This window comes from Thunnus thynnus, chromosome 15, assembly GCF_963924715.1.
Source record: "Thunnus thynnus chromosome 15, fThuThy2.1, whole genome shotgun sequence".
NCBI lineage: Eukaryota > Metazoa > Chordata > Actinopteri > Scombriformes > Scombridae > Thunnus > Thunnus thynnus.
In genome coordinates, this window is record NC_089531.1 from 28,877,912 (window position 1) to 28,902,146 (window position 24,235).

At 39.3% G+C, this 24,235-nt stretch overlaps 1 protein-coding gene across 1 annotated transcript in view; it reads right to left on the reverse strand.

Annotated features, from left to right (window-relative positions):
- Positions 1 to 3,981: 3,981 nt before the first annotated feature.
- Positions 3,982 to 24,235, reverse strand: part of nxph1 (neurexophilin 1) — a 51,268-nt gene continuing 31,014 nt past the window's right edge. The window contains exon 2 of the mRNA XM_067611660.1: positions 3,982 to 5,979. Coding sequence (XP_067467761.1) covers positions 5,224 to 5,979 — 756 coding nt within the window. The 3' untranslated portion in view covers positions 3,982 to 5,223. The remainder of the gene's footprint in view (positions 5,980 to 24,235) is intronic.

The following is a 24,235-nucleotide window of genomic DNA, read 5'->3' on the forward strand; positions in this document are numbered from 1 at the left end:
GCATCCACTTTAATTACTGATAAGTTGTGAGCCAGCTAAAGGCAGCGGATTTCCCTCCCCCAGAGGCTCTAATCTGTTTAAAGCCGACTGCTGATCCTAACTGCCGAGTCGGAGGATTCGATGGCAGGTGCCACTGTGAAGTCCCAGAACAGACGCTATCAGTCTCGCATCCCAATCTCCACATCTCCCAGGGACTGAATACAAGTTTGCCTCTATGTGTCCAACTTTCTGGCACGCTCGATTATTAGGAAATCTGCTCGATCACACATGGTGCGAGATCAGAAGAAGCTCCAAGAAGTAATTATAGTCAGGCACGGAGCTTATGTGTACTGGTTCTCTCTTACTGAGGAGGCAAAGTGACGCTTTCCACAGACTGTTTACACTCTGTACACTATCCACATGTGAATTATGGAGGCAGTGTAATTTGTCATAACACATACCAAGTGCTCCGAAAAATCCATATTTAATCATTTAGTCATTTCTTCAGCCTGAAGACAGACTTACTATATAGTACAGAAATAATGTGACTCCTGGCTGTGATTATGCTGCCTTATAATGCCTCATGAGGAGGTGCAAAGATTTCCTATATGCTGTGTATTCATGTGTAATAAATGGGTCAGACTATTTAACTACACTAGTTTTTGAGTACTGTCTGATTTGTAATAATCAAGCACTGAAAGTGGCACAAAATGCAAGGTCACTGAATATTAAGTCATCCTGCATGCTGCAGGATTGTAGATCCAGAGATGTTCCTTTCATTTACCAGTATTTTTTCCAAAGTCAAGCTCTGCACAGAAAGCTGTAAGTCCTGGCTGTTGTTACTGGAGAGGTCTTCAGTGTCTGCAGATGAGTTTTGGAGATGCTTGTTGCCCAAGAACAAAAACCCAGTGACTGCAGGACAGTAATCTCCTATTCAGTAACAAGATGAGGCAAACCTTCCAATCTAGTACCTGAAAGAATGTAAACAATAACTGTGGTTAGTAATAATGGCCTGATCATGCAAAATATGTCTAATGTTGGGTGGTGCTAGCAAGGCAATCTGATGCTATGCTTATGTAAATCAAAACCCATGCCATAGTTCGGGACTGCTGCATCAACCTCTGTAACCCTTGTGTCAGGTATAAATCCAGATTCATGTTATACAGCACTGTGCGAAGTCTAGGTGAATGATTCAGAAGTAGAATACCCCAGATGATTGGTTACCGGTTGAATCACAATTGCTCATTGGTAGAGTCTTGCTACAGTGTCATCTCTGCTCTGAGAATGCCAGTCAGACTGTATACCTAATCTTTGATCAGGTGAAGTGACACTGTCATATACCAGTTGTTGATATAAGGGAAAGCACACCCCTGCAAGAAATATGGTTCTGCCTGGACAGATTGGAGGGCATATTAAATGGGAGAGTGGTTGGTTAAGGGGAGAGCAATTTAAGAAAGAAAAAGAGAGAAAGAGATAGAGAAAAAATCAGGAAATACATTTTATCTATTTTGTTTAATTACTTTAAGAAAGCAAATTTGATTAAGAGAATTTTAAGATTAAGAGTTTTTTTAAATCATTATTATAATAACAGCATCTTAGTTTAGCTTCCCGATCCACACTGCATACCAGCTAGTGGCGGTAATGCACCATTTCGTTGTTTGCCACCAACCAATAAACCTCAAGAAAAAGAAGGTGAAGAAGAAGGGAGCAGAAAAGAGGATGTCCGTGCAGCTGTGTGCATGTAATCATGCCTAAATTTGTTGAGATGAGTTTCCTGAGTTAAACCAGATTAAGCTTGATTTGTTTGTTTTCATGTCATTCTTTTTGAGACACTTGTTTTTTCGTTTTGGTTACATTAGTCTGAATAAATTACTTTTTTAAGTCATTGAAAAAGTCTCTGAGTCTTCCTTCTGTCACTTTCCTTGACGCACCTGCTAAGCACACAGGGACAGTTTGGAATTTTTGACATTTCTCACTGGTAATGAAATCTAGTCACGTTAATACTGGACAACTCAGCAGTGCATGATTTATATCTGGTGCCAACATTGAGCGCCCGTGCAGGAAGTAGTGTGGCTTATCTGTAGCAAGGTGGAAAGTAAGGATGTGAACTGTAGTTTGCATCAAAATCAATTATTATTATCTTTAAACATAGCCATGATATTTCCCTAATATTAATCAGTATATAATCTGAAAGGACCAGTGTGTAAGATTTAGTGGCATCTACTGATGAGGGTGCAGATTGCAGCCAAATGAATACCCTTCCCCTCACCCTCCCCTTCCAAGTGTGTAGGAGAAGCTACGGTGGCTGCTAAACTTGCACAAAAGTCCCTCTCTAGAGCCAGTGTTTAATTTGTCCATTGTTGGCTACCATAGAAACATGGTGGTACAACATGGTGGGTTCCATGGAAGAGGACCCGCTCCCTGTGTAGATATAAAGGGCTCATTCTAAGGTAACAACAACACAACGATTCTTATTTTTAAGTGATTATACACTAATTAAAACATACTTATGAATATTATATTCCATTTCTGCCAAGTCTGTTCCACTAGACGCCACTAAAGCTTACCTCCTCCTTTAAAGGAATAGTTCAACATTTTGAAAAATATGCACTTTATTCACTTTCTATTTGTGTACAACATAAATAAATGACATTTAACATGTTAATTAGCGGGCTTTAGAGGTGTAAGTTGACCTTTTGTTTCTTTTGTTTTGTTTTTGTTTTTAATTTGAACAGAGCCAGAAGCTAGAGTAACCATATCCAGCTCTGTTAACACACAGGTCTAAGAGTGGTTATTAGATCTCCTCATCTCACTCTTGGAAGGAAAGTGAATAAGCAAATATCTCAATATGTTCAACTGCCTTATGTTATGGAATTTTTCATCTTTAGGGGTTACAAATTGGGTTACACTGGGTCAAGTCTGGGCCTTGAGGTAACACTGTAATTCTTAAGCAGGAAGGAGACATATTCTCCTCTCCTTGAGACTCCAGCTGTCTGTGATGTTTTGGGGGAAGCAGGAACCTCTCTGATAGAAGGTAAATTAGCATTGCCATGGTCACCAAGGTCGGAGGAAGCTCTCCTAAACAACACAGATAGGTGGATGTGTAGATTCTATTGACACAGTCAGACATTCAAACCAAAACTGCTGAAGTTCCATGCAACGTGACCTGAACTGACACGGGTAAAATGCAGTTCCTTGTTTAGAAACTAGTGAACCAATTAGACTAATTTTTCATATTGTAGGCTGATAAAGAATAGGACTCAGACCTTCAGAGGACAGAACAGAAAGAGACAGCATCCGAGTTGCAGATGACTTCGATTTTCGCTATTTCAGTTCTCCTTGATCAAGTACTTCAATAAACATTTCCAGCTTTAAGACATCAAAGGCTCGTGTCCACTTTTCTCCACTGAGGTGCTGACCATCGCTCAAAATATCCACAACACCTTACCTTAACTATAGTTTATTTTCCATAACCTTAAACATCTTTTAGTTCCCAGTGTGGTTATTCTAGTAATAAATTGTTTTTGAAATGTAATGATTTTGTAGAATTATCCACTAACAACATTCTGTTTGGTGATAGTTGTGACATCAGTGTGTGAAGTCCTGTGGTCAGAGATTTGCAGCCTGCCAGTGACTGCTCAGAACAAAATGAACTGCAGCACCCTGGGCTAGAATACAACCCATTTTAAATTGCAACACACTAGTAACAAGATGTTTTAAGCATCCACAACACAGTGCACAGTGCAGTAAACTCCATTATTTTCTTTGTGCTGCTTAATTCTCTTGTCAGGAGCTCTCGGGAACTCAGAACTATTTTCTTGTAAGCCATTGTATTACTACACACTGGAGCCTGGTATTGTAGCTCCTTCAATCAACTGACAGGTGTAGTGATATGTAACCAAACTTCAACAACTACTTACTGACTCATTTTTAACAGCCAGACTGACAGAAAGAACTCACACAAACCAACATTCAATCGATAAAATTTACTGTATTCTTTAATTCATATGTACATCTCCATCCCTTACCACCCACCCCCAATAAAGAAAAACTCAATGAATACTTTTAATATATTTAGTCAGTTTTACAGCTTCTGTACAGGATTGCTGTTTTCATGAAATTCACATCTAGGGCAGCAACATCATTTTCTTTGTTAGAGGAACCAAGAACGAGCATAAATGGAGTGAACAAGAGCGGGAAGGGGGGTAAACACAGCTCATGGGGGGCATATACAGAAGCAGCGCAATTGGGATAAACTATGTACAATACAAACCATTCACACAAATTAGGTTCTAAGATATAGAATTCAATACATTACATTTGATATATTAAGTGACAATGAGCAAGCCCCCTCCCCCTCAAACAACCCACTGATAGATCAGTCAAGTAATCAGACAAGAATGAACCAATCACCCAACGAACTCAACATCTGGCTGTACTAGCAGGAGCACTCTGATGACAGCTGAGGATTGACAGTGTTACAGTATCAGAGCGCATTAATGCTGAAACTCGCCTGAGGGAGAAGTCTGCTCAGTCCCAGCTCACCCCTACACAGGTAAGACCACCTCACATCTCTAAAAGCATTAAACTCACATTAGAATCATCACTGCATCTTCAGCTGCCTTGCAAGTTTTGTAAAAACATCAGAGGATTTCGTTTTTTTTTAAAATTCTTTTTAAATGAGGAGTTAATTTTGTTTTCCAGTTATGCAGGATAAACTGCAGAGCGTAAATAGCACAGCAGGGGCAAACAGTCCATATGTTGGTATCCAGAGAGTCAATGCATTGTATTAGGAATATACTGAAATAGCAAAACAAAGTTATTAACATCTAGTTTGACAAGGAGTGTGAACTAAACATTAAAGCAAACAACAAAGGGTAGAGTTTAAATAGTGATAACAACCCCAATAAAATGACCAATAATCCCCTGCTATCTACACATGGTTACACAGGGATAAAACATAATTCAGGAAAACAAATCTAACCGATAATAATCCTAGTAATCACAGAGTTTCTCAGGTAATTTTAAGCATTTTACAGTCTTCTTTTCCGCATTCTTTAACAGTTAAAAGCTGTCGCTGTGAAATTCAGAACATTAAATTGGGAAATTAGTTGGGATGGCTGACACTCTGATATGGACATGTTTAGGGACAGAACGGCTAACATACACATTTCTCTGGGTTAGGTAGAAGCCCCAGTCTGTGCTCCACTCGTCCACTATGCTGCATGTGAACGTATGGGAACGTCAGCCGGAGGGGAAGTAGGGAGTGTCACTGTGGTAGTTGTAGTCCGGGCACACTTTCTGCACCAGTTTGTAGTCGGTGCTGTAGAAGGAAATGAAGATGCAGATGACTTTGAAAGGTTTGGAGCAGAGCCAGGAGACGTGGCTCTGGGTCTGCTCCTGGTAGCAGGTCTTGGACGGGTCGAAGTTGCAGAGCGTGTTCTTGGCACCCTTCTCCACCTTCTCATACTCTATGCGGCAGTTGAAGGACTTTGAATCCTTGGCGTCGATGACTGACTGCTGCGCTGCCACGTCAAACTCCACTATCTTGGTGGGAGGGACCAAGCTGACAGACACGTTACCCTGGCCTGTGGAGTTGTGGCGGAAGTAGACACTGAAGGTGCCATTGCCGTGATCTACGATCTTACCAGTGATCAGCAGGTTGAGTTTGACCGTCTTTATGTTGGAGTGGAAGTCCCCCCAGCCGAACATCTTCTTGAACTTCCCCGTTTTGACCATGGGCCGCCGTTTAGCCCGCGGCCGCGAGTCCTGTAGGTCTGTGGAGTTCCTCAGCCAGTCCCACAGGTCCTGCTCAGAGTAGGGTTCTGGAGTATCATAGCGAAGGTCCAAGGCTGTGCTGTTCTCTTTGCCATGCAGAGTCTGTGACAGCAGCCTACTGATGGACATATCCTTACTGCTTTCTGTCCATATATGCTTTAGTGTGGATTTGGGGCTCCCAGACTTCACAATGTCTGACTTTGAGGCATGGGCACTTGTGACCTGGGGAAGAGAGAATAAAAAATTCATCAGCTGATGTGCAATGTGTTTGTGGCTCTCCTGTTTGTTCATTTGAACCTGTTTGGCATGTGCAACTCACACCTTTATAATTATTAATATAATATTAATTATATTGTTAGTTCACTGTATTTTAGTATTTTTTCACTAAAATACAGTATGTTCTTAATGTCTAGCACACATGTTGAATATATTTCCTTGCTGTGGCCTAAGGGGAAAACACCTACTGCAGCTACAGTTGGTGAGAACCACAGTTGTAATGGCCCCTCAGCCACAAGGCTCAGCTTTGAAAACTTACTTTGACAAGACAAGTCGCACAGAGGTGATACTTGTTTGCATGCTTCATCAGTTGTGTATCAATAGTGAAGAGGAATGGTTTGGTAAATGTACATTGAGTTACAGGCGCAATGTGTAAGACCTGCGCAGAATTTTAGTTTAAAACATTCAAAAGTTAACTAAAATTTTTAACAAAATGTCAAGAAATAATAGTTTTACTGCAGCTCTTTGGTAATTTACCGCTGGCTCTAATGTCTCTGTAAAATTTTTAATATCTTGACGACACTATAGCACAGTTTCACTTTAAACAGTAAGCTTTACACTACATTCAGTGAGTGATAATGGGGGAAGGGTGAGGGGGACTGTGCTTTCTGGTGATATGCTGCCCCCTATTTGTTTGGATCAGTGGCCAATTCTTACACATTGCACCTTTAATTTTCCAACTTTTCTTTAAGTGCAGCACACAGCGGCTCCTGTAAGCTTTTGTACAGGAATCAAATGGGTCTTCTGTCTTTTCCTGATGCATTTCAACCTTTGTTGGTATGTTAATGCCCCAACTTTCCATCGGTGAAATAGCGTGAAACCATTAGCCAATGTGTAATGTTGCACACATGCATATGTGTTCTCATTACTAGAGTACAACATACAAACAAGACACTTTTCCATAGCGTCACTGATGGCCAAACACACCTTAAAGCAGAGGTCTAATCAGCTAGAATAAGTGGAGACACCTGTGTGGGTGTAGATGCCCTTTAAAATAACAGCTAATTAATTCCTTATGCCACCCAACAGCCCCAAATCCTCAAATTTCCTCTCAGCTCATTGTTAATATCATGGAAGTCAATGCATTTTTTACTTTTTACTGACTTTGAAAGTCAATGCATTTTTTACTCTCCCAGCGATAGTTTTGTCTTACAGTATCACTTGTTTATAATTTTAAAGAATCATGTGTAATTTCAAAAAGGTGGATGGGGGATCTCAGTACAGGACCCTAAAAAGAATTGGGCTGGCCCTGCCAATACAAGAATGTACTTCTGTATCGGGAGAAGTGATGCTTCATGAAATATTACTTATCTATATCATCTATATCATTCAGGAAATAATGACTTTCACATTCAAGCATGCCGTTTTCTACAAAATTGACCGATCAAATGTATTCTGTAGGGGTTAGAGATAATCAATCTTTGCTGCAAGCTTCAATTTCAAATCATGAAGGCAGACAGCTCCAAATTGGGAATTATAGTGCAGCAAGCTGAGCGAGAAAGAGAATACAGCAATCAAAGTAAAACATATTGCTCCCATCTCCTCCCTCTGTCAAATAGAGGGAGTATCCGCTGGCTCACACAGATAAAGGCAGTAGCTGTTCAGCAGGTAAAGACCGGCCTATTAACTAAAGAGTGCTACTTGAACTGATGATTGATGAACCCAAGGGTTTTCACTATTTAGTGCCGATGAGTGGAATTAGGTTCATACAGGCCCCAGTGGAGGTATGTGACATTGATTGCCTGATTTCTACTGTAAGACGTGACAGCAGATCCGTCTTGCTGAGGTTTTTGCATTTTGCGGTTTGCCCCCAGGATCGATACTTAGAAAATAAGGTTTCGCTACCAATCAGTTGGCCCTTCGAATTGAATTGCCTCCCAGCGCGTCTCTCAGCAGCACAGGGACATACAGTCAGCTTTATACATAATGTTACAAGGAGAATATACCGATATTGTGAAGTATGGCACAGATTGGACACCAGAATGAAAATAAGATTGGACTTGAAGGGGTTTTTAAGTTTTGGATTACGTTTTATAACAGTGTTTGTGTTGAACTACTTCTCTTGGCCAAAGCTATAATTGTGATTTATAAAATAATACATGTAGATCTTTCTTCAACAAGTTGGGGCACTCATTTTCAGTTGTCGTAGGTGTAGGGGTAGCTAATAAGAAGCATCTAGCATTGCGTTGCATCTTTGCCATAATGTTAGCTAATGTTTCCAGTTCTTGGAAGAAAAAATAACAGATTTATGAACATTTATTAAAAAGTAAACTAATGTTAGCAGTTCTAAGAGGGAAAAAGGGAAATTTATAAATTTATAATTGTATCACAATACCACTGACAAGGAACCTACAAAACTACCAAACAGCTGGGAGAAACTATACAAAGAAGCAAGTCAGCAAACAACATTTATAGAGAGGAAAGCTAACATTAATGTGACAAGCTAGTGGTGATGTTCATGTAAGATTAACTTTGAACATTCACTTTAAGTTGGTTATCTTTCATATATAAAGGCTATGAGTGCAGGATTAATGTAAACTGTGACCTTTCTCTTTCTTTCTCTATATGTTCGCTAAAGGAATAGCATCAGTGTTATACTATGCTTTAGCTGTTCGTCTCAAACTGAACCTAGACTGTGAATACTACTGTAGTGATTCCAGCTTCTGAATGATCAGCTTCTCTACAATGGAGAGCACAGGTAGCTGCAAGAAGTAACCAAGAACAACAGTGAGTTTGGGAATGACTGCAATTACCAAGGAGTCTGGTATAACAGTGCAGAACATAACCACCATAAAATGACAAAATGTGAAAAAACAAATATACATTTTTGTCATACGACTAAAACTACATCAAATTCATGTGCTAAAATGAACACTGATCATCAGCCAACAAGCTGTGGCTTTCACAGGTACAAACTGATGGCTAATTTGAAAAAAATAACATTAAAAGGGTATTCATTACATTCAAACCTGTAAGTACAAACTGTTAAATCACAAGCCAACTGGAGATCTTGTTCTACATTAAACATGAGGGAAATCAAAAGTGAAGAAACAAACAGAAGCTGACTGAACTTAAAAGCCCACTCAGGGGAGCTGAAGAGGGTCTCAGGGGATCTATCTTTAGCGCGAAGGGTTAAACTCAGAGAGCACTTGGCTGCGTGAGGCAGACACACTCAGCAATCATTTCCTATTCAAACAGGTGAGGTGGCCTTCTCATACTGAAGAATATAACAGCACAGTTGAGGGTGAGGATTACATTGGAATGGATTTATGATAATGTGCCTGCTTATGAAGAGGATCGGGAAAAGTCCCTTTTCTCACAGTGCATTCAATGGAATTTATTAAAAACTGAACATTAAAACACAAGACAAAACGCTAGAGATGCAGTAGCATTGAGGGGAATCGTCTTTTTTTTTTTAATCCTCATAGAAATTCAGTCTTTGAACATTTAGTCAGCTGTAGAAAATGACATAAAAAGCATGAAACAAGCCAGCAATACAGTGGTGTGTAACCTTGTTTTTTTTTTCATCTTAAACAGCAGAGTAAAAATATTCTGTTGCATGCAGGTTTCTTGCATTTAAGATTTTAGTACTGACAGCAAAACTGTATTATAAGTATCAAAAGTAACATTTTATTATGCAGGATGACACCTATAAGTATTATGTTATACATTCTATAATTGAACAATATTACTAATGTATTAACATGTAAACAGCTCTGTAGCAGGTGGAAAAAAGTGCCAATTTTAAGTATTTTATATACTCCTGGGTAATATGATATATAAGAATGTCTCTCATTATTTGCACATAATAAGTTTTTAAAAATTTCTAAAAAAAAAAAAAAAAAAAGAAGTAACTAGTACAGCTAGTAAATAAATATAATGGAGTAAAAATAATAAAATATAAAGTAGCATTCAATTGAAATAGTTAAGTACAGCACAAGTAGTCAGGTACAGTAAGTGAATGTATTTAGTTACTTTCCACCACTGATACTAGCCTGTATGTAAATGAACTTAGACATCTACTGAATGTAAAGGTATTGGCTGGTGTTATTCTGTACTTTTCTTATTGTCAACAAATAGCATGAACAGACCCAAACCAACAGTCTCCCCATTGGTTCCTCCTGAAACCAAAACATGTAAATCTTTAAATTTATCTCTCAAAAATATGGTTTTATTTTGTTTTATGGGCTACGTAATGTCTGGAAAAAGCTGGGTGCTGTGGTTTTTAGCTGATATTACTCAAAAGTAGAACATAGTACATTTGTGAAGGAGAGTTTCAGCACAGGAGTTAAACACATTTGGTGCTCTAGTGAGTGTTTACAGCAGCAGGAGGGTTGACATTAGCCTGATCATCACACTGAATTCTGATTGCCTTTCACTTAATTTATTCAGCCTGACATTGTGTTCATGTTAGCCAATATCTGTTTCGAACAGTTGGAGAATTTTATTCTATTTTTTTTCCCTAAACACTCAGTAGCGAGTAATGTATTGGTTACATTAATGAAATTTTAAGTCACCACGGGGGAAGTAGCAGCTGGTAGTAACTGTTAACTTTCTTTTTTTCATAATGATAGAAGAAATGTTTTTTTGTCACTATTTTCCATGGATGTAGCTGGTAACCTAGCTAGCTATGTAGAAACATGTCATCCCCAGTCTTTATCCCATCAACAAAGCCCTGATAGATCGATTGTTTCTCCAGATGGAGGAAACAGCCATTAATGAGCAAAACACCAGACTTCTCAGATGTGGGCAGTGATTCAGGGGTCAGGATCAAAATATGGTGTATTTGGGATTGAATCAAAATAAACTTCATTGTCCATGGTAATGAGGAACATGTCACCCAGTGCAAAAATTTTACGACAACGGTGGAACTCTATGGCACAGAGGAATAAGATATATCAGGGTTTGGATACACACACAGTTCTTGTTACTAGTAGATCTATTCATTGTTGGTTAAATATAGAATAACACCATCTTATCCTATATGTTGTGTTTTAAAGACATCCAGCTGTTAGACATCCAGCTGTTTACATGAAGCCTGTTAGTTCATAGCCAGAATAAGAGCTCCATCACAATAAACCACCTCACATTTCATAGAGTTATTAAGAGGCAGTTTAAGCTTTGCACAGTCTGTTCAGCAGATGAAACAGTGCTTTGCCTTGCCTCGATTACTTTATATTTTCAGAATATCTACATTCGTTTTGTGCATAATCATCCACTTGAATTAGGTCAAAGATGTTCCCCTGGGAATACGCACCACTCTGTCTGTGAAGATACTGATATTGATAAATTAATGTTTAAAAAAGGGTATACCATTGAAGAACTAGAGTGTCTTTATCCAAACTAATTGCAGCAGTGCTATATGACTGCCACTGAGCATAAAGTGTGCAGGCTGCAGCTGTTTATCTGTGCTCATTGTTTGTCTTGTCCAGTGGGTGGGCTCTATGCGGTGCATACAGACATGTTTATCTGTGCAGTTCTCAGACTCGGGCATCATCCAGCATGTTTTGGGATGAGGGCCAGTGGGTTCGCTGGATCCTGGAGCTGCCAGCTGTAGTGCGCTCACCTGAGGGAACAGTGCATCTGGTAAACATGGCCGGCTCCGCGGCCAGCACAGGCCTCGCAGATACCTGACTACCAGCCAGACAGCCAGTTGGTTTCCCCCAGGCAAGGAAGACTGCTGGGCAAGGCAAGCCGCACAGTCTTTGTCTGTTCTGTCCAGTCCAGACATGACTTCTATACTAAAGTCTCTGCTCATGCTGCCGAGCACTTTCTACATTTCTTGACTGCTATCAAAAGTTTGCCAGTGTTTTCATCTAAATAAGTACATCTTTACAATGCATGCCATTAATAAACCTCACAGCTATTCACCTACAAAGAAGGAAAGCAGACATGTTGACTGTTTACTTGACATCTTTCTGTTAGGAGATGCACCTTATGACATAGCTTAAAGATACACTCCACTGATTTTACATGTCAGTTTGCTCATAGTATTACAGTTACTACTCATTCTGTGAAATAAGTTGTATAATGTCTTCTGTGGCTCTGGAGGAAGTCTTCTAAAGATTGAGAAAATCAGAAATGGACTTAAAGACTACACATTTTTAACAGAAAGCCTATGTTACAAACTGGGGATGTGGAGTTTAAAAGTTTACCAGGCAGGGAGAATGTAACAAAAAGATGTTATTACGTTGCAGAATAGGAAAGGTTTGACCCATTCTAGGGACTAAAAGTCAGGATATATTGGCCACTATTATTTCTATTTTGATCATTCATTTTTAATGTCAATTTAAGGTTCACCTTCATTATACAATGGAGAAAATATATTTGTGAAGTGGCAGGATGAAGGGCTCATGATTTCAAAAACCTGGTTTGTAAGTTGTCTTTATTTCTGCAACTAAATGTGATCATCAATACAAAAGTTTCAAACGTGAAAATGATGATTAAATGTATAGCGAAAATTGGAGTTAGTTTGTTGTTAGTTTAGTTAGAAATGCTCTGCTGTTGTTTGTGGTTTTTTGGGAGTTTTCTCATCAGTCAGCATCAGTCGTTTCAGCAAATGCCCAACCTTAACCAGGTTTGCTTGTGCTCCAAAGGTTCTTTATCCCAAGTCTGGATTACCAACCAAACAACTGACCCTCAGGGGGCCCAAAGGCTCAAGGTTTACTGTATGGCGGATAGTCTGATGAATTGCAAATTTGCATTGTGCTGTACTGTATGCACCACTAAAGCACCAAATAAACCAAATGATAGGGCCTTTACAGTGGCACCTGCCTTTTTTTACATAATCTTGAGGCCCCATCTTGTACAGGGGCTTTAAGTCTTTTATTTAAGTTGATACTGTACTTATATGTTGCATATGTGTTCCATATTCCTAAGTAAATGTGTGTCTTATCAAGTCACCACAAACTTAATCTCTATAAACAAATATCTGTATATGAATGCAGAGTCTGTAGGCAACGGTCAAGATTTTGGCACCGGAAGCCTTCTGGTTTCCATTTGAAGTCCGAGTAGTCCACGTTTGAGCAATCTTAGAACCCATCAGCTATCATGTGACCACAATTTAGCAATTTTTGCATTCATATGCATATATCTGTTTATGAGATTAGCCGAAACGTCGTCTATACCGTCTCAAGTTACTAATCAGACTGTAAACAATGACTAGTGAACAGAAGAGAAAGTCTTGGCCCAGATTTGTGTTATCCGGATATCTGCTGGCTACACTGGAAGACCCAAAATGTTGTCCATTGCCTTCAGACAGTAAATAGTCGTCCGACAGATAGCCAGCGGGTTTCAAGATTCCCACAATCTAATTACTGACAAATAAATGCACACTGCACAGAGAGTGAAAGAAATAGTGGGTGGGGGGCAATGTGGGCCAATGTGTAATTTTTACCCCAAGGCCCCTTAGGAGATTAAATCATTATAAAATACATTCATAGTCTGTCACGCTTAAGTTTGATTGTATGAGAATCAAAACTGCTGTAACTGAGCCCTTAGATTATAATGTGAATTAATCCAAAATGTTTTTATTTTCATTGTTTTGTATACAGCACATAAAGAGATATCCATGTGGAAACAAGAGACTAATATACTTGAAATGCTCGGCCTGTTGGTGGGTCATTCATTAACCAGACATAAAAGCATCATAAAAGCTGCATGCTGGGCAGCTGCTGGTTTACAGGACCAACTCCCAGCGCTGTGGGGCTGAACTGTGTTTTACATCATCATATCTTATTTCTGAATATTTTTTGCTCTTGAACCAAAGATTAAAATCTCAATAAAACTTTAAAATAAGGCAATTATCTCCCATTCCCTGCCTAAGAGCAACAGTTGTTTCAATTTGCTCTGACATTACTGTACACTCCTCTCCCCCTCTGTGTTGCCTAATTCCTTTCATTTTTCTTGACCTTTGATCTCAGCCTTATACCAGCTGGTATGAGGCAGTTGTATGTTGTCCTGTAGATGTCTCAGCTGTTTCCAGCCACAGGTCATGTGGAAAAGAATGTGTTGCAGTGCATTAGTGTTAGTGTGTGATGTAAGCTGTCTGATAACCATCAGATGTGCTCTCTGATTGACAAGCTGTCACCACTGACAAAGCCATCTCTAATACTATCCCAGACACACGATGTGGGTACATATTGTAGGCTGTGGCGGGATACAGTGATTCAACAGTAGGAACTAGAGCCAGGATGCAGCATCACCTCACTTTAACTTAAATGCAGTGTAACAGATTTTAAAACATTACAGTATTTTTTTCTTATTTTGTTTCCATTTCTGGTGGTGTTTTTTTTACATTTTAAACTCAGTATGCACAGTAAGCACACATTGTTCTAAACCACTATTGTGATTTTTTTCTTGGCAACGTGGGTTGTCAATATGTAGCATTTATTTCTATGATTTGAGATTTATGCAGCTTAATGTATTTCATGTGTGTGCTGCAGAGTTTTTTCCAGGAAAGATTAGCCAGGCAGCAGGTGTTCAGTACAGCATTATGTAAATGTAAATACTTCCATAAACTGGCTACATGCTTTTAATATCACTCATAGAGATGAACAGATTTGGATTAGCAAGATTAATATGCATGTTTATGACTGTTGGATATTATTACTAAAATTATAGGGTATTAATTATTCAGGTGTTAATTTTAATTCGAAATGTTTGCCTCATTAGGGCGACAATGTAATAACACAAAAAACCACAACCTGGACCAGTGTGAGCCTTCATTAGCCACTCAATAGCACTTATAGTACTTGCACTATTAAAATAGCCATTAAAACTAGATTTCACAACTCAAAGCCAAATTGAAAAAAACATTGAATAGGATGCTGAATATCAAACTTATAACTTAAATCATGTAAAAGTAATATCTCTTAACTGTTTGAGATTCAGTTAGTCATGATATATATTGTCGGATTTACACTCAGCAACAAAAACGGTTGAGTGGTCAGACCAGATATCCTGAATGAGAGGTGAATCTATCACTTGTTTAATTTGGCTGGACATTGGAGAGCTGTGAGATTTCATCAGTGGAAGTTAAATCAGATGGAACTCTGCATGAAGTGAACTGGGTGGGATCATAGGGAGTGCCTGCAGCTTAAGGGGAAGCCAGTCTGAGATGCTTAATGAATCTTGTCTAAAAGTCCAGAAGCAACCTGCAGGATTGCAGTACAACTTTTTAGCTGAAGTATGTAGAAATTCAAAATGTAAATGGACTGCCCCTACCTCACACTTTTAACCTGACATTCACCTGTGCACACACACTTGTACACCTTACAGATTATAATTAATAGATACTGACTTTCAACCGTCAAACCTATCAAACTTTGATTACCTGTATGCATCTATTTGAGAGGGCTCCCACCATTTCTACCCCTCTAAAGGGGTTCTTGGTAACTGTTGTTTGCAGAGATTAACAGAGGAACTGACATGTACACCTCCAAAATCTGCAGCCCTGCGCTTCAGACCAAACGCTGATGTTGTTTATGTTGGTTTTGCCCATTTGCTTTGTAATGCAGTAATTATTAATCCACTGAGTGTTTCATTATGCCAGTCTATATCAGACTGAGTCAAAAATTACTCTATATGAATTTTAAAATCATGAAGGTTTAATATTTGTAAAAGACGCCAAGTCACTACAATGTAAACTACACTGTAGGACAAGGGGGCGGGCTCAGATAAAGAACAAGAGCCAGTTCTTGGGGCTCATGGACTGAGAATTCACATTGTTCCCCCAGATCCCAACCACCCTCCAAACAGATGACCCAACCAACCAGTAGGAAAGAAAGGCATGATCCCTCACTGACTTCCCACCTGCCAAAATCAGGCATACAACTTGAGCATACAGTTAAACCCGGCTCAATTCCCTATCTTTAAGAACTCGTTATGCCTCATTTGGATCAAGGAAAAACACTGATAATAAAAATCATCTACAGATTTACCCTGTGGTGCCCCGAACTCCTAGAGGAAATCCTGGAAGTTCTTTCATTTGTTCTTGTAATTAACTTGTCGCTTTTTGCTGAACACACGGGTATTATTGATGTGGCTGTGTTTTGCCAAGAGCTGAAGAGTGGAACAATAAATCAGATCTCAACACTTGCATTGCAATCCATGTTGTATTGTGAGCACTGTGGTAATTTGCACCTCAGTGACAGGAGAAGGAAATGGCCTGAGAGGTTAGATTGTATTAATTCATACTGTGCACACTGTAGTGGTTAGGAACAACAAATACCTGAGGAACATACATCCAGGAACCATGCATTGTAAATTCTAGTTTTAACATGAGTTGATGACAAGAAGGAAACTGAGTCAAACAGAATTACATCCCAGATTTTGGTTTCTAGAAAATGAGTGGGGCCGGCACCATTTGCTTTTTTTTTACTGTTGAATAAGACAGAAGACAAAAGATCTGAGATGAGATGAGCTCCAGATTCTCTGGCTCCTTTGTAAATTTCCAATCATCATATCCATGCAGAGGGAGCTGCAAAGCAGGGCCGGAATAAAACGCTGGGCGAAGAATGAAGGCTCAAGCACAATGTGGTGTATGAAAGAAGCCTCATAAAAGCTCCAGGGAATGAAAACAGAGAGGGAGAAAGAGAAAGAGAGGACAATATGAGGGTGTTAGCTTTACAATATAGGAAGAGGAAGACTGAGGAGAATTGACCCTGAACATACGGACAATTAACCTTCAGTTGAGCAGAGTCGTATAGAAAACTGAGCCATCTCAGGCTGTACACTGATAAATGAACATGGTAGAAAGGTGTGGAAGGATGTTCTTTTTACAGGGTGAGCCATGCACATGTGCTACAAACTGGTTTTGATGAATCACAATTTCCTATTTATGGAATCATGCAATAATCATTGACTGTGCAGCTGTTTTTGTCATGCTAGTGGCAATAAAGGTCATCAGTAGGTATGAGTTAAAGGATTAAAATTCAGACTACTTCACCCATTGCACATAAACTACTTCATCCCTTGCACTATTATCACTTCTGTCGTGGTGCCCCACCCTGTCCAACACAGCAGTGCTGATAAGACAGCTGTTAATGAGCCTGACCCAAGGCTTTAATTTCAAATAAGTGTCTCTGGTGGCATTGCACCTTAAGATGCTTCTACACTGGTTTCAACCTCAGGCTGTGGTACTGTACTATGTACAGTATGTAAGTGATTGTTAAGAAGGTGCCAGAGGCCAACTTCTCTGTTCCTGGTTCTCTTTCACTTCTCCATGCTTATTCGATAAAATCAGATTCTGCAGTGACTCAGTATCTATTCAGCCCAGATATGATATCAGTCATTAGCTCCTCACTTATTATTTCAAGTATTTAATACAAAATGCCCGACAAAATTATTACATCCCCAAAGACAATGGTAAACATTTTAGCTAGTCCCCAAGGATGGGACTGGGGAATGGATGACTGAAATGTTGCAGACTGTGTATGCTTTATAGGTTTAAGGCAAGCGGCAACATCTGGGGCTGTAAAATGAAGCCAATGCAGAAGTGCCAAAAACTGCAGTTCCTTGAATGGCCACTTGAGGCTGGCTCCAAAAGTGAGTCAATCCCCATAGACCCCCATGTTAAAATGCCCAACTTTACAGCAGAAATAAACATGTTTACAGCCTGGTACAAAAAACGGTTTTGGTCGCACTGCCAAGATGGTGACGGCTGGATTGTCCTCTCTTTCTCTTTCAAAACCGCTCTTCAGAAACCAACAGGTGATGTCACAGTAACTACGCCCATATTTTTGGATGTAATTACTGTTACTGTTACTTTAAGGGTTAGTAATATCCATCTAAGCAACTTATGGCTTCAGTTACTGCCTTTGATCAAGAGGAGTTTGGGGCAATTGTGCTTGGGAATAAATATTAGCATCACTTGTTAGCTTCTACTGGTAACTAAGTTTAGCGCTCGATGAGATTTATGATACTTAGAGGTGTGCTGTACATGTACAAAGAAATCTTCAGCCTGAACTGACTGATTAATTATTGGCATTGCATGAATCAATAGCTGTTAGCTGTGATGCTCCTCACAACTGTCAGCTCAGCTGTGATACACAGCATGTCATACAACTTAAAAGCTTACTGAAAGACTGCAAAAACAACGAAGTAATAACTATTTCAAATAGTTGGCTGCTGAGTTATCAATTTAATACACAATGCTTGTGTAGTACTGAACTGAATGTAACAGTATCCTGTATGTAACAGTATGAACAGGTAATATATTGAACTTACTATTGAACTGAGCACAGTCAAGAGCACGCTGAAGGACACAGTGTTAAGAACGGTGATGCATTAAATTCCGATGTATGTACCTTTAAACAGTTTATTAGCTCAGAGTAAAACAGACAGTGTACTTCACAGTTATTATGAATCTTTGCTGAGTTTTTCTCACTGTTCTGGCAACACTGTATACGGTTTAAGAATTTTTTTTCCAAGTGGACATTTTTTAGTTGAGGCCTGATTAGAGATGTTAGCTAGTAGGGCAGGGGTGGCAGACACTGAAAGACACATGCTAGCAAAAGGCACAGAAGCACAGGGAATAGCAGATAGTTGCTTGGAGGGATTGTTTTATTCATAGTTGTATCAATATCTGTCAAATTTCACACCGAATTTGGCTCAGATCTGTGGCTGTGTATCTATGTAGCCCTTTGACTGTATTGGATTTTGTTCAGTGTTAACACTGTTAGTCTGTAGTGTAAGATTGTGCACAGCAAGTACCATATGTTAGATTTAATTGATATAAAAGTTCTATCGCACAATATAAAGTAAACAGAAACTCAGTGCCATTCATTTGGGACAGCACAAATATCACTGATCATTGCTGAAACAGCACTGAAGGAATAAGTAATGTAACTCAAAAAATCCCTTTCGAAGAGCTGCCCAAATAAATTCTACATTTGAGGAAACACTTTTGTGGATGTGTGACACAGATTACATCCTATTCTCAGATGTGTTTCCTGCCCTGGTACATTGAGCAGCACATTCAGACATGACCAAAGCATTAAGAGGCTGCTTTCAGTCCCAGTGTCCACATCTCATAAAGTGTTCCTCAGAGAGCATAAGCCATGAAACACAGCCACTAACAGCTATCAACATCCACACCACACAATATGAGTTAAACTATTGGTGCTTGGCGCCACACTGCTGCTAAATACTGCTGGAATATCACAGGTTGCCCATGTACTGGAGCTGTCTAATGGTCATGTAAGCCGAGTGTTCAACACATCATTAGAGCAGACTGTCTTGGTCCGTGTGAATACAAATGTGCAGACTGTTTGTGTGTGTGTGTGTGTGTGTGTGTGTGTGTGTGTGTGTGTTAGTTTCTCTCCCTTGATCTATTTGAGCATGTTTATTACATTCAAACACAAATTTTAAGCAGGTGCACAAATCCAGCTCATATGAATATTAACAAAGAAATACAACAAGCAACATAATGAAGAATGACTGTTCTTAGACCTGTGCAAATAATGGGACTAACGATGTTTTCACACCTGTGCTTTTTAGTCCGGTTGAATCAAACTCGTTTTCCTCCTGGGTGTGATTTGTTTGGGTGGGGCTGGACACAGTAATCGTACTCAGGTGCAGACCAAAACAACCAAGACTTTAGAGGAGATGGTCTTGGTCCAGTCCGGAGGTCTATGGTGGGAACGTGATCTGACCTTAATCCAACCCAACTATTAGGTGTACCCTGTGAGTTTGAGCTAAACAGCTCCCATAGCCAGGTGTGCTTTGCATACTGGGATGCAGATGAGCGAATTTAATTTAAAATTTTGGCCTGATGTTGTGCAACTATGACTGAGTCATCAGGATTTCCAGAAATGATAATCAGATTCATGTCCATAATGATGTTGTCAAGTTATCTACACTCAGTGGCCACTTCATTAGGTGCACCTGTACAGCTGCTTGTTCATGCAAATTAATCAATCAGCACCTCAGTGGATAAGAGCAAACAGACGCATTCTAAATGTTCATTCGCTGTTCATACCAAACATCTTAATTGTAAAGAAATATTAATAGAGTGGCTTTGATTATGAGATGATGGGACTTTTTCATTGCAGACATTTTGACATGTGACAGTAGGAAAAGCAATGATGGCTGAATTCCAATTAGCGGCTTCAGTTTCAGAGTCCTGATACTATGCATGTTCACACGCTGTCATGTTTTACTGGAACACTTGAATAGAACGGAGACATTGTTGTTACCATTAACATCTGTACTTTTCCTACTATGATAAGTCAGAAGGTTTGCTATGAATAAGGTCTATTATAGAAAGGGTGCTTTGAGAATCTCAATCTACTCATCTCCTGGGTTTACAGAGAGTGATGAAAAAACAAAAAAAATTCCGGTAACCCCTTGTCAATGAGAGAGGTCAGAATGGCAAGATTGGTTCAAGTTGACAGGAAAGTGACAGCTACTGAAATAACAACAGTGCTACAGTATGCAGACGAGCATCCTAGACCTGACAACACGTCAAACCTTGAAGTGAACGGACTACAAAAGCAGAGGACCACAGCGGGTTCCACTCCTGTCTGCTAACAACAGGAAACTGTGACAACAGCAGGCACTGGTTCACCAAAAGCGGACAGAAGAAGAAAAAACATTGCCAAGTCTGACGAATCTGGATTTCTGCTACAACAGGCACATGATACGGTCAGAATTTCATGTTAACAACATGAATCCATGGATCTTGTCTTGTGTCAGCGGTTCAGGTCGGTGGTGATGGTGTAATTGTGTATGAAATCTTTTCTTGGCCTCCTTTAATACCAACTGAGCATCATTTAAATACCAAAGTCTACCATGTCCATCCCTGTATGGCTACAGTTTACTAGGACTACTCTAGTGATGTCCGCAGTCTTCAGATTTCAATTCAATACACCTTTTTCACTGCAGACAATTTGACTTGTCATATTAGGAAAAGAACAGGTGTTACTGATAACATTAACCATGGCTCTATTCTATTTAAGTGTCTAAGTAAGCCATGACAGTATTTCCATCCACTTGTTTTTATTTGCATTTTCAATTTGAGCATTAAAAAACCTGAGTGGAAATGCAGATGTTTTTTTATGCTTGACTAAGGTGGAAAAGTAGGTGTATCAATAAAAATGAGACAAAGTGCAATGGTCATGTGACTTAAATATCAGTGAAACCTCCACTGAAGAGATGAAAACATCAGATCTGTGTGGAGCGATGAGGACACATCAAATGAATACATGAAACAAACAGAAATGTCATATTTCCATCACGTTCTCCACATGGTTTTACATCATTTAAGCTTTGACTGCAGCTCTTTGAATGACATCATCTTGTTGTGTCCTCTCTCCTACTGCAATGGTTTAATGGCACTGAATGGAGAATTAGCTCCACCAACTGTTTATCTTGATGAACCAACTCCTAATATTTGCATTTGCAACAGTAGTGGATGGATCCTTTTCATTTGCAGATTTTTTAGAAAATTGGTTAAAAATTACATTTGGACTGAAACCTAGCTAGTGTGCTAAATGGAATTCTCATTCATTTTATTATTTGCACCTGTGATTTTCCTGCTTTGACATCAGGCCTATAGAGCATCTTTGGATGAGATGTGCTGCATTACAAAATTATTGACAAAACTGCTGCATCTGTGGATGCTATCATGTCAACATGGATCATAATCTCTGAGGGATGTTTCTAGCAGTTGAGTCCATGCCATGAAGAATTCAGACTTTTCTTGGGGTAACAGAAAGGTGTAACTACAAAGGGGGCATTTAGTATAAGTTGTGGTGGCTTTTGTATGGTTCTTTTACATAAATTTATTTATTACTTTTGAATTACATGTGCTCCACACCTGAAGCCACTCATCACTGATACATAGAACAATGAGTGTCTGTCTAAACTAATCAAGAGTGTTTTTGCACATAGTGTAAGTTGTTGCAGCTCATTCGGCCGAGTTGTAGCTTCTTCCTTTTCATTTTTCAATTTTTACTACAATTCCAGTAAAATATAAAACATCCTCCCCACTCCTGTTGTCTTGGAGTTTACAAGTGGAGTTTGTAGGCTTTGCTGGTGAAATTCAGAAGCTAATACGTCCCGAGGTACCATAAATCAAAGCAGGCTTTATTTTGTCAGCACGCAGATGGCCCAAATACACAGCTCACCTCAATTAAGACCTGAGGAGGGGAGCTAAAAGGGAAAAGTGTTTGGAGAGGAAAAAGGGCACCTGTTCACCTGTCATATCCGCAGCTCTTCTGATCAGCGGCTTGGAGCTCCCCCCTGAGCTGTTTCAATGCTGAATTAATGATGGCAAACAAAGCCAAAGCCTCCTCGCAGCCCCTTTGTGAGTTCATTCTCTTTCCACTTTGGTCCCTCTCAACTAATCTTCAGTGTCACACTTAATGAGATTTTCAGTTTGTAAAGTAAGTGGAGCAATAACTCCCCCAGCACACGCCGCCGTCGCCATTCCCACCATTGCCTCCAATGCTTTTAAGCAACCACTTCTGCACCTTCTGTCTATTCCTCCTCTAAGTAAAGGATGCATTATGAAGGATTATTACTTACACAAATCGCATTAAATTATTCACTGTGCAAGTACGCAGCTGAAAGTACAGTATGTGTGTAATGTGTGGCGTTATTTGCTTCATTATTCATAATGAGCAGTTTCTGCAGCTTCTCCAGTCCTGGAGAAGAACAAACAATGACTCATTACACATCATGAAAATGAGATAAATATGCATATCAACATTAGTTGAATTAAATAGAAATGAACAGTTAATTCTGTTGCCATCTGCAAAAAGCTGTTTTATTTCATGTAATTAGTGTTTTGATTAGTGTGATGTTGAAATTAATCTCTCAGGCTACTGAGAGGATCTAACAGAGAGCAACACATTAACATTTTGACGTGTGGATACAGAGATGTTAGCTTTTACTAGATCCTGTTTTTCCCCCTGTTTCTGTCATGAAATTGCATTTTCTCTCTAATTGTTAGTCACTCAGTCACTTCACTGCAGGGCTGCAGCACTCACATACAGTGCAGGCCCTAACTTATTTTTTCACCTGTCTCAGACTTGTGTCTATCTTGTAGGTCTGCCCCCATATTTAACAAACTTCTAAGAATAAAGGTAAAAAAAAGTTCTTGGCTGAATGTGAGCAATAATAATAATAAGACACATTCATCAAGAAACTTGCACTACTTACAGCAAACTGTAAAATTAACTTTTAAGAGCAACTCCCAAGTGTTCACATGAATCATCACGCTTCAGAAAGAACTGCAGCGCTGGTGATTTCCTGTTTCCATTATAGTGTTAAATCCTATGGATTGTCTTGAATTAATCTTGACAGAATAACTGAACTCAATAAGTGAGTTCCTCTTGTGTGACTTAATAATACACTTCTATTTGAATCTCCAGAAACAGTATGACTCTTCCTATATCCAAAGAGCATTCTCAACACAGCGAGGACGGACTTAAACACTGTGATTTCAACTAATATTTGTTCCTCCTGCACTTTTCACTAAGCTGTTTTTAGTGTTTGCATAGTATTCCCCTAACATAAGAGCTGAACTTGTAGGTGAAGGAGTTTGTTTCTGTTCCCCAGTTAGTCCGCTTAACACACAGATACACAGCATGTTTGAGTTTGTTCCAACACTTTGCTGTGGGATTAGTGTAATTGTTTTGATTACTAATTTAGCATTAGTATAATTCACAAGTCAGTTCAGGACAGCCGGGATGTTGTGTCTTCTCCTCACTCCATGCATGCTCTCCAGTAAATAAGACCTTCCAGCAGAGACACTATTTAATGTGCTATCATTGGTTCAGTCCAAACCACACCCACTTGCAACATAGGTCCCGCCTACCATGACTGAAATACAGATACACATAATCATATCCTGCACACCTGACTGCAGAGCATTCAAATGTAAAAATCAATCAAAATGAACAACCGTTTACAAAATATACGTCACCACGATGTCATGACAGCAGAAAGAAGTGTACGCTGTCCCTAACAGTTACATTTTCTTCAGCCTTGTGAAAGTATAATATTTGAGACATAATAAATTTTTTTGATGTATGAGAAGTTTCTTAGCAGAAAGTAAAGCACAAAACAAAATCAATATCATGCTATTATAACAGATGTGTTAACAAACATGGGATATATCGTCTCTGCATTGAAAAAACTGAGGGGGGACATGTTTTAACAACCAGCCTTTTGTTTCTATTATTTTAGTCTCTGC